Source organism: Zootoca vivipara, chromosome 12, assembly GCF_963506605.1.
Source record: "Zootoca vivipara chromosome 12, rZooViv1.1, whole genome shotgun sequence".
NCBI lineage: Eukaryota > Metazoa > Chordata > Lepidosauria > Squamata > Lacertidae > Zootoca > Zootoca vivipara.
Genome location: NC_083287.1, coordinates 36,678,719 through 36,696,889, shown reverse-complemented (window position 1 = coordinate 36,696,889; position 18,171 = coordinate 36,678,719). Strand labels below are relative to the sequence as shown.

The 18,171-nt window shown below is 41.9% G+C and overlaps 1 protein-coding gene across 14 annotated transcripts in view; it reads left to right on the top strand.

Moving 5' to 3' along the window:
* The window catches only part of NEBL (nebulette), a 144,053-nt gene that overhangs the window by 69,630 nt on the left and 56,252 nt on the right, over positions 1–18,171 (top strand). For 11 of the 14 annotated variants that reach the window (XM_060280808.1, XM_060280812.1, XM_060280809.1 and 8 more), the window contains 2 exons: positions 15,233–15,512; positions 15,601–15,672. The exons of the other annotated variants lie outside the window; for them this stretch is intronic. In XM_060280808.1, coding sequence (XP_060136791.1) covers positions 15,444–15,512; positions 15,601–15,672 — 141 coding nt within the window. In that variant the 5' untranslated portion in view covers positions 15,233–15,443. The remainder of the gene's footprint in view (positions 1–15,232; positions 15,513–15,600; positions 15,673–18,171) is intronic. 14 annotated transcript variants of the gene reach the window in all.

The window sequence follows — 18,171 nt, the reverse complement described above, 5'->3', positions numbered from 1 at the left end:
CCACACATAGTCACACATACGAACAGTTATTTCCCCTGAAAACAGAAATATGTTCTTAGAAAAATGTTCTTAGAAACGTCATTCAAGTTTTACTTTTTATTTTCTGAAAAAAACAAATAGAAATGCTCCAACACACTTTAGTTATCCTGACTATGCAAAAAAGGGCAAAAAGTACTCAGTAATACCTGCAGAATGATGTAATTAAAGCCAATGCACACAGCTATGTTGCAAGCCCTGCATTATGGCTGTTGAAAGCAATTGCATCTGCAAAATTGCATGCATGCAACTGCAAAATGCATTGACTATCTTTTGCATATTTGAAGCAAAAGCAAGTCTGCTTTCCCTCTTGGCTGCTTCCTGCTAAGGTTTGGAAGAAACCAAGAGGGCCTGATCAAATCTGGTTGTAGACCACATCTATAGCCTGGAGGTTTCCAATCCCTGTTCTGGACTACCCTGTTATGTTATTGCACAACAAAAATAATATCTATTGCAACAAGATTGTAATAGGTTCCTGCTGGATTAGGCCAGTGGCCCATCTAGTTCAGCATCTTATTCTCACAGTGGCCACCCAGATGCCTGTGGGAAACCAGCAAGCAGGATTTGAGCACAATAGCACTCTCCTGTGGTTTCCAGCAGCTGGTATTTGGAAGCAATACTACCTCTGACCATGGAGACAGAGCATAGCCATTGATAGCCTTAACGTCAATGAATTTGTCCAATCCTCTTTCAAAGCCTTCCAAGTTGGTGGCCATCATTGTCTCCCAAGGGAGTGAGTTCCATTGCTTAACAAAGTGCTACATGAAGAAATACACCCTTTTATCCTGTTCTGAATCTTCCAACATCCAGCTTCATTGGGGACCCACAAGTTCCAGTGTTATGAGAGAGGGAGAAAAGCTTTCTCCACTTTCTCCATGCCATGTATACTTTTATAAACTTCTATAATGTCACCTCTTATTGGCCTTGACGAAAAAGTCCTAAACACTGCAACCTTACACTGCAAAATATGGTAAAAAGGTAAAGGGACCCCTGACCATTAGGTCCAGTCGTGACCGACTCTGGGGTTGCGCGCTCATCTCGCAATATTGGCCGAGGGAGCCAGCGTACAGCTTCCAGGTCATGTGGCCAGCATGACAAAGCCGCTTCTGGCAAACCAGAGCAGCACATGGAAACACCGTTTACCTTTCCGCTGTAGCGGTTCCTATTTATCTACTTGCATTTTGACGTGCTTTCGAACTGCTAGGTTGGCAGGAGCTGGGACCAAGCAACGGGAGCTCACCCCGTCACAGGGAATCGAACCGCCGACCTTCTGATCAGCAAGCCCTAGGCTCAGTGGTTTAACCCACAGCGCCACTGGTTGCCATATTTCAAACCCTATTTTTACAAAAACGCCCCCAAAAGCAATTAACTCTGGACGTCAATTCTGCCTTTGAAATCCCAGTCATGTCCTGGAAAATCAGGACATATGGCATCCCTACATAATGACAACTCTAAGTTTCACCCCACAGATCCTACTTGACATGGGGTACGAGCAAGCCAAAAAACCCATCAAACAGTGTGTGGAAGATACTGAACGCCAAGCAGATCTAGCCAGATGACTGAATGACCTGAATACTTGGAGTCCTGCACAGATGTTAAGATCTGCCAGAGAGGCCTTTCTTGGTGTCATGCCATTAGGTGTCATACCCAGCATGATATGATATGATGATGCCCTACTTATAAAACTCCTTGCCTCAGAAATATAGCTGGTGACTATGCTGCTGACATCTAGATGCCCGTTTAAAACTTGGCTATCTACCTAGTCCTTTGGGAGCAACTAGCAGATTAAGTGATGGCTACAGTTTTAGGGATGCAGGTGGCACTGTGGTCTAAACCACTGAGCCTAGGGCTTGCGGATCGGAAGGTCGGTGGTTCAAATCCCCACGACAGGAGTTGCTCGGTCCCAGCTCCTGCCCACCTAGCAGTTCAAAAGCATGTCAAAGTGCAAGTAGATAAATAGGTACCACTCCAGTGGGAAGGTAAACGGTGTTTCCATGAGCTGCTCTGGTTTTGCCAGAAGCGGCTTAGTCATGCTGGCCACATGACCCGGAAAAACTTTGGATAAACATTGGTCCCTTAGCCAGTGGATAAACTTTGGTCCCTTAGCCAGTAAAGCGAGATAAGCGCCACAACCCCAGACTGTCAGGGGTCCTTTACCTCTACCTTTTTACAGTTTTATGATGGGTTGAAATATATTTTTAATTACAGTGGTCTGTGCATTTTTATTGAGGTTTTGCCTTAAGATCTTTGGATATAGCTGTATAATATTCTTATAAAGGCCTAATAGTTATAAAATGCACAGAAATCATCTTATGTTTTCAACAGGAAAGAATTAAGGGAGTTGTATGAAATATTCTTAAATTTTGGATGAGTTGTTTTCACTAAAATAGTATTGCATGTCTTAATCTTTAGCATGGAGTACCGGTAAGAGTAGAACATTTTGGCAACGTGTTTGAATTATTCAGATAATTCTCACTTTGGCCAGAGCGGTTGCTCTGAGTACTGCATCTTGCTTGTAGCGTGAACAGCTTGCATCTTTACTTGTTAGCTTGCTTTGGCTGTATGACTCCTTTCAGGGATTTTATAAACTTAACTTTTTCTGAAGGCATTCTGTTGCACAGAGCAGCCACAGTCAGTTGAATCTCACGCAGCTCCCCCTTTAACATCAAGGCCAGCTTTTTCTATGTGAACAGGGACTGAAGTGCAGATATGAACGTCTTTCTGCCAATTGGCAAGCTTGTAGTACGTAGTAAGGGACACAGTAACTTATGTAAGGTAAAGGTAAAGGGACCCCTGACTGTTGAACTGCTAGGTTGGCAGGAGCTGGGAGCTGTGGTTTAGACTTGCCTAATGCTTGTGAACTCACTGAACTACCTGAGCTGCAGGTGGCGCTGTGGGTTAAATCACAGAGCCTAAGCTTGCCGATCAGAAGGTCGGCGGTTTGAATCCACGCAAGATCGAGATGAGGGGATGAGTACCGCAACCCCAGAGTCGGTCACGACTGGACCTAATGGTCAGGGGTCCCTTTACTTTAATGCTTGTGAACTCGCTGAACTACCTGAGGTGCTATTAAAGGGCAAGAGAGAGCATGAATTATGTAGGATGCCCCCCCCCCAACCTTCATCTTTGGAATGTGCTGCCCTCTTACCTGCCACACCACAGTCTTCCTCCCTTTCTCCTCATGGTCAGCAAAGGAGCTCATGAGGAGCATAATGGAGCATGCAAAAGAGGAGGGTGGAGAAAGTAAAATGTTTTTTCCTCCAGCTGCTAGCTTGCTATGCCTGCCTTGGCCTTGGAGTTATTTATTGCATTTTTATGATTCATCATCTGCCTAGTGACTGGGAAAGCATTTCTGTTGTGTTTAAAATGCTGAAATATAGATGAATAATACTGGATTCCTAGTCATTCTTCTACTTCGAATGGAGATTTTTGAATGTGCCAGCTTTGTTTTGTTTGTTTATTAGTCTTGGTTCTTTGATACACTTTGTAACAGGGTTAAATGGCCAGAACACCTTCCTTTTAAAATATGACAGGGATGAGATTTTAAGGTCGCTGCAAGATACAGTATAGCAAAATGCAATATAAATTACATACAATATAAAGATCATAGTTAGAGAAGTGAGTTTTCTTAGATGAGAATGGGGGGCCTACTATGAATCCATTAAAACAAAATATGGTGTGCTTTTACTTTTAGAGGTCATAATGGTGTTTTCTTTTAAATAAGTTGGATTTTCTACAGTATTAGTACAGTATGCAAATATTAGTTGGGGGGGGGGTACTTTGGAAAGGAGAAATCCAGTGTAGACTGATGCTTATTGGGACTGATGCTTATTGGGACAGAAGGCAGGGAAACCAACAGTAGGTTGTATGTCTACTTTTCGGTAAAATCTGAAATAAAAAGTGCACTGGGATGTTAGTATTTCACCCTAGCTCTGTTTAAGCGAATATAAGCCTCTGTAGGCATGCTTGAGGTTCTTCACTGTATACCTGTGTTTTATATGTAGGATGAAAATATGATTTTAAATAGGGGTATTTTAAGAGATGTTGTTACCTATGAAAGTTGTAGAATACTAGAAAATTGCTGCACAAAACTGTTACAGTGGTACCTCAGTTTAAGTTCACAATTGGTTCTGGGGAGCTGGTTGCTCCCCGAAAAGTACTTAAATGCACATGCGCGCACCGCGGAACCTGGAAGTAAAGACTTCTGGGTCCGCAGAGTACTCAAACAGAGAGTACTCAAACCGCAGCGGACTTAAACCGAGGTATGACTGTATTTATTTTGAATGTAGTATTGCCTCCCAGCTGAACTGTAGATCTTGTAAATGTTTAAGAGAAAACGCTACTAAGTATGAGAGAGGATATAATATAAATGTATCATTTCTTACAATCCTAGAAATTGTTAATGCCTTGCCAACACAGCAGATGCAACGTCTCCAAACTTGAGTAAATAAACTAGTGTGGACTGTATTCTTCTATGTAGCAAAAGGTCTGCTTACTTGAGTAGCTTGTTGCCTGGCTGGTGGTGGGGTAATTTGTGAGGCCCTAGGAGCAGACACATCTGGAGGGGGACACATGTGGTTCACTGATTGACCAAAAAAAGGACCAGAAGTTAAAATATTGACCTGCAATCTCATTTACCACTCTTCCTGTGGTTTGTATCCTTGGCCCTGTCAATCTGTGCACCAGTGGTGCTGGGAAATATTTTTTTTAGCATACCTCTCTATCTGATTGGCAGATGGAGATGTTTCTATGCAGGGCTCCTCTCTCAATTGAGAAGTATTTAAGGACTCTCTACTTTAGTATGTAATTCAGCCTATTTTTGTTCATATATTTAGTTTTCCGACATCAATTCTGTGGGTATAATTCCATTAAAGCTGTTCTGAGTGGATACTGAGTGGGACTATTATGAAATGTATTAGCAAAAGTGAATAAGCAACAGTAACAATGGGCAAAGCATTCAAGGGAAGTAATAGTACCTCTCTATTCCGTTTTGGTCAGACCCCCACCTGGAGTACTGTGTCCAATTCTGGGCACCAAAATTTAAGAATGATATTGACAAGTGGAAAGGCATGCAGACGAGCATGCCCGAGATTATAAAGGTTCTGGAAACCAAGCCTTATGAGGAATGGTTGAGGGAGTTGGGTATGTTTTGCCTGTGGAGACTTAGAGGAGATATGAAAGCCGTCTTCAAATATCTCAAGGGCTGTCACTAGTATTTTAACTGTTCATCAAATATTTGAGGATCTGTGGCAGTAACTGAGGGGAAGCCAGTAGCCTAGTCTGTCATTCTTCAGATCAGCAAAGCTATCAATAGAGCAACTGTTGACTAGTAGGAAAATCCCCAGGAAAATTCAAATGTTTACTTCTGCTTCAGGAGCATTTAGGAACAGACATTTCCAGTCCCACCAGTGAGACAAATATTTGTGTTCTCAGACGAGACTGATCCAACCATGGTTTTATTCAACCATAATAAGGGCTTTATATAAGCTCCTCCAAATGAGTTGGTTTTGTGTTTTAGGGTAGTGAAAACTAGATTACAGAATACAGGTGGAGAAATACTTTTGACCAGACAAACTCTCAGTGGGCCACATTTGACTGGTGGGAAAGGCTTCCCACTTGTCCATCGCCTGACATCATATATAGCCAAAGATTGTTCATGATTAAAAGGTAATGCTAAGACAAACCATGGCTTAACTCTGGGTAGTATGACAGCAGCAGCTGGCCATAATTTTATTTTGGGAACCTGCTTGTTTGCACTAAGCCATAGTTTTCAAACTGGACTGTTTTGTCTTTTCATTGACAGATAAAATTCATGTTATCAATGGCATAAACGAGCTTGGTGATGGAAGAGTTTTCCTAATATTGCAACAAGTTCATTGTGCATCTATAATTGAGAAATGGGATTTGTGGGTCTGAGTGAGGAATCATGAGGCGCTCTAAGGAACATGATGAAGAGACTGGCCTGGTTCATCAAAGCCATGCATTGTTTCACCAAACGGTGATTTGTTTCAATGTCTAACCCAACTGAACAGAAAAACCATGGATTTTATTCTGGCAACAAACCACAATGTGAAGCCAAGGTTTGTGGTTGGCTTATGAACCATGCATGGTTTAAATTCTGGTTTGGCATTATGCCCCAACCCATAGGCTTGGTTAACCATGGTTTGTTTGGCCACCCCATTCTAGATACTCACCAAGCTATAGGCAGGAGCAGCTAGAAAACAAATCAAGCCTAGGAAAAGTAAGCTTTGGCTTGTTTGTTTATCTGTGAACAAAGCATAGTTAAAACAAGACACAGCTTAAGAGTTACAGTATGTGTAAATGCAGATGGTATATTTACACAGGGCTGTAAATCCATAGTATTAACTTTATTTTGAGAACATTAATACTTAAACAAATGCCCTAGATTTACCGGTAGCTAATGAAAAGCATAAAGTGTTTTGCAATTTGATGGAAAAAGCATTAATCTGTTACATCTTGACCCTGTCTGATTTGTAAGTGGTAGGGCTAGGATGAGACATGAAATAATACTGAAGCAGACATTACACATGCCTTCACCCTGCTGATCCTTTTCATGATGTCATGCACTTAGATTCTATGGTTTCCAGTTTTCATATGATGGATTTTATAATACGGTGAAAGTTCTCATAATTATCCAGATATTATAGCTACTGTTTGGGTAGAGATAGTACCGCATAATTATTGTGCTTTTAGAAATAACATCTTATATAAGTTTTATGTTGCATGAGGCATTTTAAATGATCATAAGTTCCTTTAAAATGTTTGGCTAACAAAGCCCTAAACATGTTTGTGCACACAGAGCACATTCTTTGCATTCAAGGTTTAATCCCTGGCTTGCCTAGTTTAAAGAATCAGGTAGCAGGTGATGAGAGAGACCTTTCTTTGTTTGAGATGTTGGAATGCCGCTTGCAGAGTTTTTGTTGCTATAATATTTATATCCCACCTTTTCCCCTGACAGAGTAGTCAGTACTGTGATGGATAGACCAGTGGTTTGACAGGTGGTGCTTATCCAGTTTGGGGTGCCTCTGGTTGTGGCCCATCGTGGACCTTTGCCCTCACGGCCAATCATTGGGCTGCTGTGTGGCCAGCCACGATGGCTCCTCCTGGGATAGCCTGCCAAGGGAACAGTTTGAATTTTCACCTATTCAGGGCCTTGGGTGGGTGGAGCTTTGGCAGCAGACTGGAGGGAGCAAGTCTTCACTACGGTCCGCTGCCAGGGAATAAAAGCTGGCTGTGCTGGAGATCCTTAGCTAAGTCGACAGAAAAGCAACCCATTTGCCCACCCTACATGTATACAAGGGTTAAACAAAACCAAAACCCTTGCTGTGGTTTAAGGTACTCACTGTATTTGGGGCCGGGCCTGCTGGGGTTTTTTCCTCATAGCAATCACCACTAACGGTACTTTCAGTGGATAAGGCATTGGGTGGAATCCTTAGTCCAGTTCTGCATCTGAGGTGATTTAGTGTATTACCCCAACCTAAAGCAGGTTTGATCTCAGCGTTCCCCGGTAAAGGGGTCTGATTGGAAGTTTCTGTCCTGAAGCCACGTGCGGAGCAGAAGGGCCATAGAACTTTGAGTAGTGGCAAGGGGAGGCCCAGCTTAGTTGACCTGCATCTTGAAGTGGCAGCCATAGCCCTGTCCAATCCTCAGCCTTCCCTCTGGAGGCTGATAATGGATACACACCCAATGCCTAAGTCAAAGCTTATCTACATCATTAATCAATAAAGTTGTGACCAATTTTTAATCCCAGAAAGTTGTTGTGTCTTGTCATTCCTCATGTCTTTGCCCGCAAGGGTTGAGCACACTGTGAGTAGGTCTACATTATCGGGCAACTTCATGGCTGCATGTCTTTGTGAACTATGTGAACTATAAAATAATTTTATAGTCTCATCTAAAGCCATGGTGTTTGGCTTTTTCTTTTGGTCTGTTATTTGTAACATTAAGAGACTTCTGTACAGCAATGCAATAGAAATTCAAGCTTTAAAAATAAACGAATGATCTGACTGCAGCCAGAGCCTGTGGTAGATTGGAGCAAGGTTTTTTAGAAGGAGGAACAGCATCTGCACTGAGTGAGAGACAGACTGTTCCAGTCGCTGAGAATGGCAGGAATGGAAGAAGATAAGCATAGTATGAATATGAACTTGTGGCAGTAAGAAAAGGAATAAGGGGGAACAGATAAGGTGACACAAAAATGCAATCCAATATAGGCTGCAAGTGACAAGATGAAGTAGGACAGATTCTTTTTTTCAAACCAATAGCTTATTTATTAAGGTTTACATATTCAGGCTGTCACCAGAAAGTTAATTTCCAGGAGGGCCAAGGGCATAACTTGGATGAGCTTTTAGGCTTTTATCTTTCTGATGATCTCATAGGCAGCCAGAGTCTGCCTTTCTGTTAAAAAAACCCACAAAACTATCTAGCGCCAGGGGCTGGTTTGAATCTGTACCAATGAGCTTTGTGGATTTTTCTAGAGCACGAGAGGCGACTTTTAAGTCTCATCAAAACCCCAGAGATAATAATCTGTAAATCAAAATGGCATGAGGCTTTGCCAGGAGGCAGAAGAGGGAAACGTCAAATCTTATTTATACATACCTTTCCCAACATGGAGCTTTATTTCATTTCCTAACACACTTTTAAATCTAACATGCAATAACCCTACTTCACCATGTTAGTAATTTAAACCACTCCACAGCTAATGTCACCAAACGCAAGCTAGAAATTAAGGATAGGCAGAAAATTGTATAGCTTCATATTTGCACTTATCAACCCAGATGCTTTCAAAAGCATCGACAGCTGTAAACAGCAGTGCATCACAAGTAGAGTGTTCTGTAAATTAAAGCAAGAAAGTCCCAACCCCAAATGAAAGCTTATAAAAAGCAAAATACAGTAACTGGTATTTTATATTGTAGCAGGTCAATAATAGATCTACCACCTTCCACACGGTTTAAATTTAATTTTCTCGTTAACATATTGTGTTTTAATGCAGTAACCAACTAAGTTTGAAATATTAGGTCAAATGTTTGGAATAAATGCACATTTTTTAATCACATAAAACTATCTTAAGCTAATTACAGTTTGAGAAAGTCGCTCATTGAGCTGTTCATTTTAGATAGCACCTAAAGGTACTTCCATATGGTTCATTCAGAATTCGCTGCTTCATAGGATGGTTCACCCAGGTTATGGCTGAATGAAAAAACTACCGTATTTATGCAGAGCCCTCCTAGTGCATCACACCACTCTAAGATTATGGTTGTGGTCTCTTTAGTTTTGACATGCCTAGTCTACTTTCCTATCTTTCACGGATGAAAAAGGACCAAGTGCCAAGAGCAGAAGACGGCAGCCCCAATAGGCTAGTATCTCAGGAAAATTAAGAAATGAATCACATTCTCCTCCACCAATGTCATGGCTGCTATATGAAAGGAGGAAAAGCTCTCTGCACAGGCCCATAACTCAGTTGCAGAGAACACGTCTTGCAGGTGCCAGGTACTTTATCTATGCACTGTATGTGCCCCAGATAAGAAATCGGGTTCCAAGGCTAATTCTAGTTCTTATTGAGTCCTGACTGCTCTGTCTTGTAGCTGCCAAGTTCTACCGAGCACTGGAGCAGAGATGTTCAGTAACTGGTAGGGTATGGATTAATAAATTGTACAAAGACCCCAAATATGTCTTGATTAGGTTGCCCCATTAAAACTCTTTCTTTAGTGATTTCCCCACAGCACCAGTTTATTTTTAAAACCAACTAAAAAACCCCAACTCCTGGCATGTTTAAGAGTGCAAGTTGACACTCGGCTGCTGTTAGAGAGATGGAACACTTTCCTCCGGGGTAAAATGTAAATGCTTGAATTGCGAAACTAGCTGCATGTTACACTAAACGTTATTGTGCTGCTTGTGCCCATATTAATTTGCTTAATATGTGATAATATATGGTGGTAGATAATATTCAAGACAACTTCTGAAGGTGTTGCCATATTGACCTGTTGCAGGAAATATAACCTGTGGCACCTTGAAAATTAACAGAGTTATTGTGGCAATCACGGTTGTGGGCTAGAGCTTGCTTTTCCAGACCTATGAAACTATACACATGCACCTAGGGCCAAAAGGGCCATGAAATTAAAAGTTAATGTACATTCTCCATATGCATTACAGATGCAGAAAATTCAAAAAGATGCCCATGGGGAATCTTTTACATTATCTGGCAGAGAACAAGTCCCTTATTATAAACTTGTCTTATCCCTCTACTAAACAAACAGCTGCCCAGTCATGAGATACCATGACAGATCCACACCAGAGCAAACCATGACAGATCCCTAAATTATTTAAAGAGTCCCCTGCCACCTAAACTGCCTAAAGCACATTTAGCTTTAAGCTTGCTATCCCCAAAGAAAGTCAACCCACTGTCTCTTCAATACTTCAGTACAAAGTATGCCCAGTACTCTTAAGATGTGCAAGCTCTCCTTCTTTAGGTGAGAAAGTTGTCTGTGTCTACAGCAAAAAAGTGACTCTAAAGTCTCCCCCCACACCTGAAATGATTGGGTGCCAGCAAGTCACTATGTGCACTAGAAAATAAAGTTATGTGCTGCGCCATCTGCAGCCACCCACACTCCATTGTTTCCACAGAAATGTCATAGGATTCACATCGGGCCTACCGGCATTTTGGAGAATTAAAAATATAGGGGCCTTAACCAGTGCAACACTTCAGTCCACACCCCCCAGCCACCCAAAAGAGCAAGCATCAGGGGTGGTAGCAATAGCAGGAGTAATGGAGAAGAGCAGGGTGGCCAATCCAGTGAAGGTGGCAAGGAGGTGGACCAGCACAGAGGTGGCACGCAGGGTTCCTTGTCCAAGGCTCTCAAATCTGGTGGCATCTCTGAAGCAGAATGGAAAGCAATAGGAGAACAGCTTAAAACCATTGGGTTCTTTGGCTGACTTTGGTAGCCTACTGTTCCAGTCTTGGCAGATGTCCTTAGATTGCTTGCTGCTAGCTGGTCACGAGAAAGACAGATGGAGGGTGGGGAGAGAAAAAAAGACAGGTAGTGCCATTTTGAGGCTTCCCCTCTCTCTCTTTGATCTGTTGCATTCAATGTCTACATTTTATATCTCTCATTACTAAGTAACCAGATATATGTCAATTTCATGCAGTAGTAAATGGGTGATGGAGGGTCACCAAACTTGTTACCTTGTTCAGAGATGTTCTTGGCCTCAGACCATTCATAATCTTCACTTTGCATTAGGGCAGCCTATCACAAAATAGGCACAGCCAAGCACCAGACAAGTGCTGGTTCCCTTGGCCTGAAAGCGAGATGAGCGCCACACCCCATAGTCACCTTTGACTGGACTTAACTGCCCAGGGGTCCTTTACCCTTTTACCTTTTACCCTTAGAAAAAAATAGGAGCTGAAGGCCATTTTGAAAAGCCATATCTGCGCTGGCTCTTCTACCAAAGTTCCTTTATGACCAAAACAGCCAATTTAATCAATGAAAACTCATGATTTAGATCCCATTCAGGACGAAGTCAAAAAGCATGCTAACCCTCCAGCCAATCAGAGCTCTGCTCCCATGAAGGGTGACAATCCAAAGCCTTGTGTGCATAGAATGCCCTAGGGCAGGAGTCTGGATTCTGTAGCCCCAAATCCAGTTTTTGAAACTGAAGTATTGTAAGACATCTACAGTGTGATGTTTCATGAGACACTGGGCGGATAGTCCCATGGCTTCATAGAGATGCCAGGAGCAGAGGAAGCTGCCTTATACTGCCTTATACTTTCAGGTTTGATTTGGAAATTTTGATGCATGTTATCTCTTGAGCTTACACTGTGTGTTCCTGAACTATGCAGCACAAAAGCCTGTTTCTATTTGAGTGTTCATAATTCCGCCCCTCCCAATGAATTGTGAAACCTAAAGTTTCATATGGTTCAATCAAGGAGTGCCTGCAAAGCAAAGCATTCTATGTAGCAAATGAATATATATTGCTGGGTATACAACCTTTTTTTTTTTACCGGCATTAAATTGCCATTTAGATCCTAAAATATGCTAACTGTACTCACAGAGCTGTTGCAGCTGCATGTGTTGGAATGTAGTATGGCAACTGTAAAATAGATATTTGACAATGGGAAGGCAGAATTATGTTTTTCAGGAGGTTGCAAGAAAGAGCCATATTTATCATCATCTCCCTGTTGTCAAGGTAACCATGTTTCCTTATTGGGTAGCGTTCTTCGTAGGGAGCCTAACTTCCCTTTACCTAATTATTGCTAGCCATTGCATTTTCAATTCATTTTATGTCAGTTCTCTGGAACGACATCCTCGTTTCTCTCCAGGGTTAGGGTCAGCCTATGTGTTAGCATGTGAATTGTGCTGACAGCCTATAAAGCCACGTGGAGGAGATTTACAGTGAAAGGTACGAAGGAGTGCGGTGCCGAACATGTCCTTGAAACAGCCTCCCCCAGCCATTTTTCTCTCAATAAGTTTACTTGTAGCCTTGGAGGTCTCACCAGGAGAGTAATAGCTGGGCATGGCAATTTCAGGGGAGAAGCACTGGTGGAGAAAGGATGTCAGGACAAGAACTGCGAGTGTCAGAACTGTGCTCCAGTGTGATGAGCTGTAGAATTGTAGTCATCTGCCTAGGCAGTCAAGTACTTGCAGAGCCTGGAATAGCTATTCCTAGTGATGGTACCATTGGGCCCTTCTACCTGGGAATGGAGGAAAAACTTACCTAATTTGCAGTTTCCAAAATAATATTCAGACTTAAACATAGCCATCGTTCAAAATTTCCACTTCAGTTCTCCATAATACATAGTAATGTAGATTTAAAAATGCAAATAGTATGGTAAAGAGGTCATTTGAAAATGCATAGTTGAAAATAACATGCAAAAATGCATTATACTAAAAAACATTGCTTTGCAAAAGTGTGAGCATTAGGAAAAAATGCATATCAAAATGTGACATGGAGCGGCCGCCGAGACCACATAACACCGGTCTTGAAAGATCTACATTGGCTCCCAGTATGTTTCTGAGCACAATTCAAAGTGTTGGTGCTGACCTTTAAAGCCCTAAATGGCCTCGGTCCAGTATACCCGAAGGAGCGTCTCCACCCCCATCATTCTGCCCGGACACTGAGGTCCAGCACCGAGGGCCTTCTGGCGGCTCCCTCGTTGCGAGAAGCCAGGTTGCAGGGAACCAGGCAGAGGGCCTTCTCGGTGGTGGCGCCCGCCCTGTGGAACGCCTTCCCATCAGATATCAAAGAGAAAAACAGCTACCAGATTTTTAGAAGACATTTGAAGGCAGCCCTGTTTAGGGAGGCTTTTAATGTTTAATAGATTACTGTATTTTATTTTTCTGTTAGAAGCCACCCAGAGTGGCTGGGGAAACCCAGCCAGATGGGCGGGGTATAAATAATAATAATAATAATAATTAATGAGGACTTTAAAAAAAATCACAAGCTGTTGCAGAAATTATTCTAGACTTTCAGGCTGGAATAATGGGAAACCAAGAAACTGAAAGTGATGTTTCCTAGGTCCTGGTCCAACACTTTAACTGCTATACCACAAGGCCTTTGCATTCCCTTTGTTTGGTTCTACTGGACTTGGACCCAAGCATCCCTTCCTTGTATTTTGTCAGCTCTTCAAACAGAGTGCTGTATAAAGTAGGGCACATAGCCACCTTGATAGGCTCTGGGAAGGTGTGTCAAGAACTCGAGCACACAGATGAGTACTCTGTGTCCTCTTGGAATGATATCTTCAGTGCATCTAGAAAGCAAGAACAACCCCAGTTACCGTAAGTAAACACAGGAAAATGAACCTTCAGCAAGTTCATGTATGGGAAAGGGAGAGTAGGGAAAGTAGGACAAGCTACAGAGTTTTTCTAGCTCGGCACTTAGGCACTTAGTCCACAACACCAACAAAGGCTACTGTAAAAGCTGTCCTGGCTGGTATCCCAATGCAGTATTAATTGTACAATCAAAGTCATTCTGTAGAACCGCTTTTTAAAAATTCTTCACAGTATATGTTAGAAGATTTTTAGTATGCTTTTACCATATTGTAACTTCCACCAGGTTGCCTTCATTGAAAATGACAGGAGTTTTCGGGAAAATGTGTCAAAATGTAATGTAGGTTTACTGTACAACTACACCCCCCCTCCCCCCGGGTATTTGAACTATACAGCTTTCTGGGAAATTTGTAGGAATAGCAGAAAGCTATGTTTGCTGTTCGTATGCAAGACACTCTTGTAATTACGGTAGCAGTGGGAGTTTGACATAGTTAGTCAATGGTCTCTGATTCCTGCTGAGCTGTGCATGGGATTCCTGGGGTCTTGGCCCTCAACCAGGCTCTGTGCTCCTTTGGAGAATTGAAGATGCGGCGGAGGCTGTTGTAGCTTTAAGAAATACATGTTGTTTTTAAATACATATTTACACCTGAATTTAGATGGAGGGAGTCCAGATCTTACAGCATAGTCACAGGGCCATCTCAAGCAGGTCGGGCGCCCTGGTGCTGAGACGCGGAGATCGCTCCGGCGCCCTCGCAGCGCGCAGCATGGCTTCTGCGCGGCTTTGCCGTGCAGCTCCCCCCCTAGCGCCCCACGCCACCGGGACTATACCTAGAGCCGGGCCTGCATAGTCATCTCAAGAGGGGCTTGTTCCTCACAGAAGCGCAGGAGCCCAAAGTACCTCTCCCAGCCAGACTGCCCAAGATAGATACCTCCCTTTGTTCTCCCTTCTTCTTCCCATCACATCTTGCTAAAGACACTCTTTTCCTGTCACTTCCCCCACCTTGGCAACCTTGGCCAAGCCCAAGATTCCTCTTAGATGGGCCATCAATACCTTTTGTAATGCTAACACCACTATCCCAGATGAGGCACTGGCTCCAAATTATACTCCAAACACTCCAATACCCCAAATAAAAAAACAAAACAGTTTATTAATTTCTAGGGTTTAGGACGGTCCCCCCTCAAACCTATAACATTGTATTTTTGAGGTGTTGTTGCAAGTGTGTACTTGGATTCGCACGTGCACAACTAGCACTCATGTATGTTCATATACACACTCCAGAGAATTTTGTAATCCTGCCAATTTTTACAAAATAAGGGGCAGACTTTTGTTTAAAGCTCAATATTCTCAAGTGCAGTTTTAGATATTTCAAGCTTGGTTGCAAGGAAGTATTAACTCTTTTTTGTTTTTTTGTTTTTAGGTCACTGTAGCAAGGACATCTGTGATGCCTTTCACTCCACTCATGCTGAATTGTTCAGATAAGACCCTTGAAGGACTGCCTAAATAAGGGAAAAACCATGGGGATGTTAAGCTCGCTGCAGAAGCAGACTAGCATAGGCATTCAACAAGTTGTAGAGTGCAAGCTATTTTACCTTACTGAACTTTGCCATTTTTCTAACTGAACGGAAGAAATGAGAATGCCGTTTCAAGAACCTAGGGAGAATGGAAGTGAGGAGGAGGATGAGAACTCTGAGGCAAAGGTGGGTGGTTCTGATACATTCTGTAAAGTGCCAGGGAATTCATTATGTGATTTGTACTCATTTTTGGCATGCCTTCTTTCTTCTATAGGTGTTCCTTAAGCCTGTTATTGAGGATAGAAACATGGAACTTGCCAGAAGGTGCACTGAAATGATAAGTGATGTAAGTAAAGGTTCTTAGTAGTGTGTTAATTCCTTATTCAATTTTTGGTCATGTTTCAGCTAGGCAAGATTTTAAAAGCACGCATCCAGGGTTCTGAGTAGAAATGAACCAATTTATTCCTGAAAAATATCTACGGTATGCATATTCGTGAAAGGGTTAGCGGTTTCCCTTTAGAACGGCATTGTGAAACTGGCTTTTGCTGTTTTCACTTTTCCCTTTTCTTTGCAAAGTGTCCCAACGTTTCTAAGTTGTTAGTAGAAGCTTATTCAGAATACATTAACAAATTCTGATGGGGTTTTAAATAATGTGTAGCCCAATTTTTTTAGAAGTTGGCTTTAAAGTGGCATCATGAAGGTTCAATTTGAGCAATAAGTGACTCCTTTTCACAACAACTCTGAATGTTGTTTTTTGGGACATCATTGCTCAAATGGAGCTGGTGCATTTCAGAGCAAATGAATCTTGGCTTCAGGCATTCTTTTGGTGGGTTTGAGATAGAGAACTCCTTTTTGTCATATCACTTGAGTCCCTGAATACCCTCCCTAGGGAGACATGACTGGCTTCTTCATTGCATAGTCTGTGCCATTTGGACAGTATATGGTTCTTTAGGAAGACCTTTGGGGCACTGCATTTTTTATTATTATTGGTGGTCCTTCTTCTTTTTTTAAAAAAAATAATTTTTATCATTTTTCATATTATACCGATTACCAACAACCCAGACAAACAAACGTGAAACTCCCCCATGCTGCCGATACATCGGATGTACATCAACAATAAAACATATTTAAATCTATCATATGTACAATTCTATATATACTCACATTCTGCAAAGTTTATTTAGCTTTTAACATTTTAATTACCCCAAATTGTTCAAACCTACCCAAATAATCCAGTAACTTCTCCAGTCAGTCCTCCTCTTTCTCACTGACCTTAAATCCTCTCATTCTGTGTATCTTCACCATTAAGTATTCTCAAATTATAATATTATTCCATTTCTCTCTCCATTGGTTTACCTCTAATTTTTCTGCGTTTTTCCACTTATTTGCTATAACCTTCTGACTAATTGCTATAACCTGTCTGTATTGGTGGTCCTTCTTGCTGTTTTTACACCTTTGGTTTGGTTTTGATTGTTTATGTGTTTAGATTTTATTGGCTGCTCTGGATTTCTCTTTGAAAGAAAGGTAGAATTAAAATATTTTACTAAATAAATAAATGTCAGCACAACTGTGATTCCACTGAAGTAGCCATTGGTCATACCATAATCTCTCAGGTTCAGCACTACCATCTGTAAAAGCGTGATAACAATATTGACCTGCCTTGAGACAATATACTGAAGCCATCTTGAACATGTGAAAATTCTTAACTATGGCTGTATCATGGCTATAGTATTAGTTTTCCCTTGAGACCCACTAATTTCAGTGACATGGTTGGTCACTTGCTTAACTGTCTTCTGTTCAAAATAACGAGACTTAATTGTGCTTAACTTTAACAGGATTGTGCCTTAAGTTGGGTGGTGTTGCTGCTTTTATCACATGCAGTGGTACCTCGACTTACGAACGACTCAACAACAGAATTTTTCAACTTATGAATGGGGCTAATGGCCGCACGCTTATGAATGTCTTGACATCCGAAAGGAAACAGCTGCGGTTTTAGATAGGGATTTTTCTACTTACAAATTTTTAGATGGGGTTGCTTCGACTTACGAATTTTTCCGTTTCCAATGCATTCCTATGGGAAATCGCGTTTCCAATGGCGTTTTTCGACTTACGAATTTTTTGACCTGTGCCTTCGGAACAGATTAAATTTGTAAGTCAAGGCACCGCTGTACACAAAATTGAAACTTGTCAGATCCACAGTGGATAATACGAAGCAAAATTACCTTCCATGAATAACCTTCTTCTCTAGATCATTGATTTCTAAAGCTCTTTTCACTGGCTTAATATAGAAGTCTGTTGGATTTTTGCCATTATGAGCATAGTGAGGATAACTGAAATGTTTAAGTGTCCTCATCTAGCCACTTTACATCTCTCTGATGTCCAGTTCCTAGCACTGATTCAAGCTTCATGTTTCCTTTTCTGAATGAGGTACATATAAGCTAAAAGCATGGGGCGCCTTTGCCAGGCAGCGCTGTGGCCCATAGATTGCAGCAAAATACTGGGCAAGGTTTTACTCAGTATATTCTCTGTGTGATGGGCTTAAGGGAAAAAAGCTTTCCCATGAGCCCTTACTGAAGAGCGGAGGGGAAAGTCTATATAAGGCTGCTTCTCCTGGATCTCACAGCCATTTTGTTTGAGAGGTTTCCACATGCCCACCCTCAGGTTAGAGCCTTCACTGAGCAATTTTGGGCCAGAAATTTATTTCTCTCTCTCAATCTGATTAGCACTTGGTTGGGGCTTTTCCTGCCTTTCCTCAGTGAAATTATAGGTGGAAGAACATTGTATGAGGGTGGAAATGGCATTGATCAACATAGTATAGGGTCCCCCATAAGGGGCTTGAGGGCGA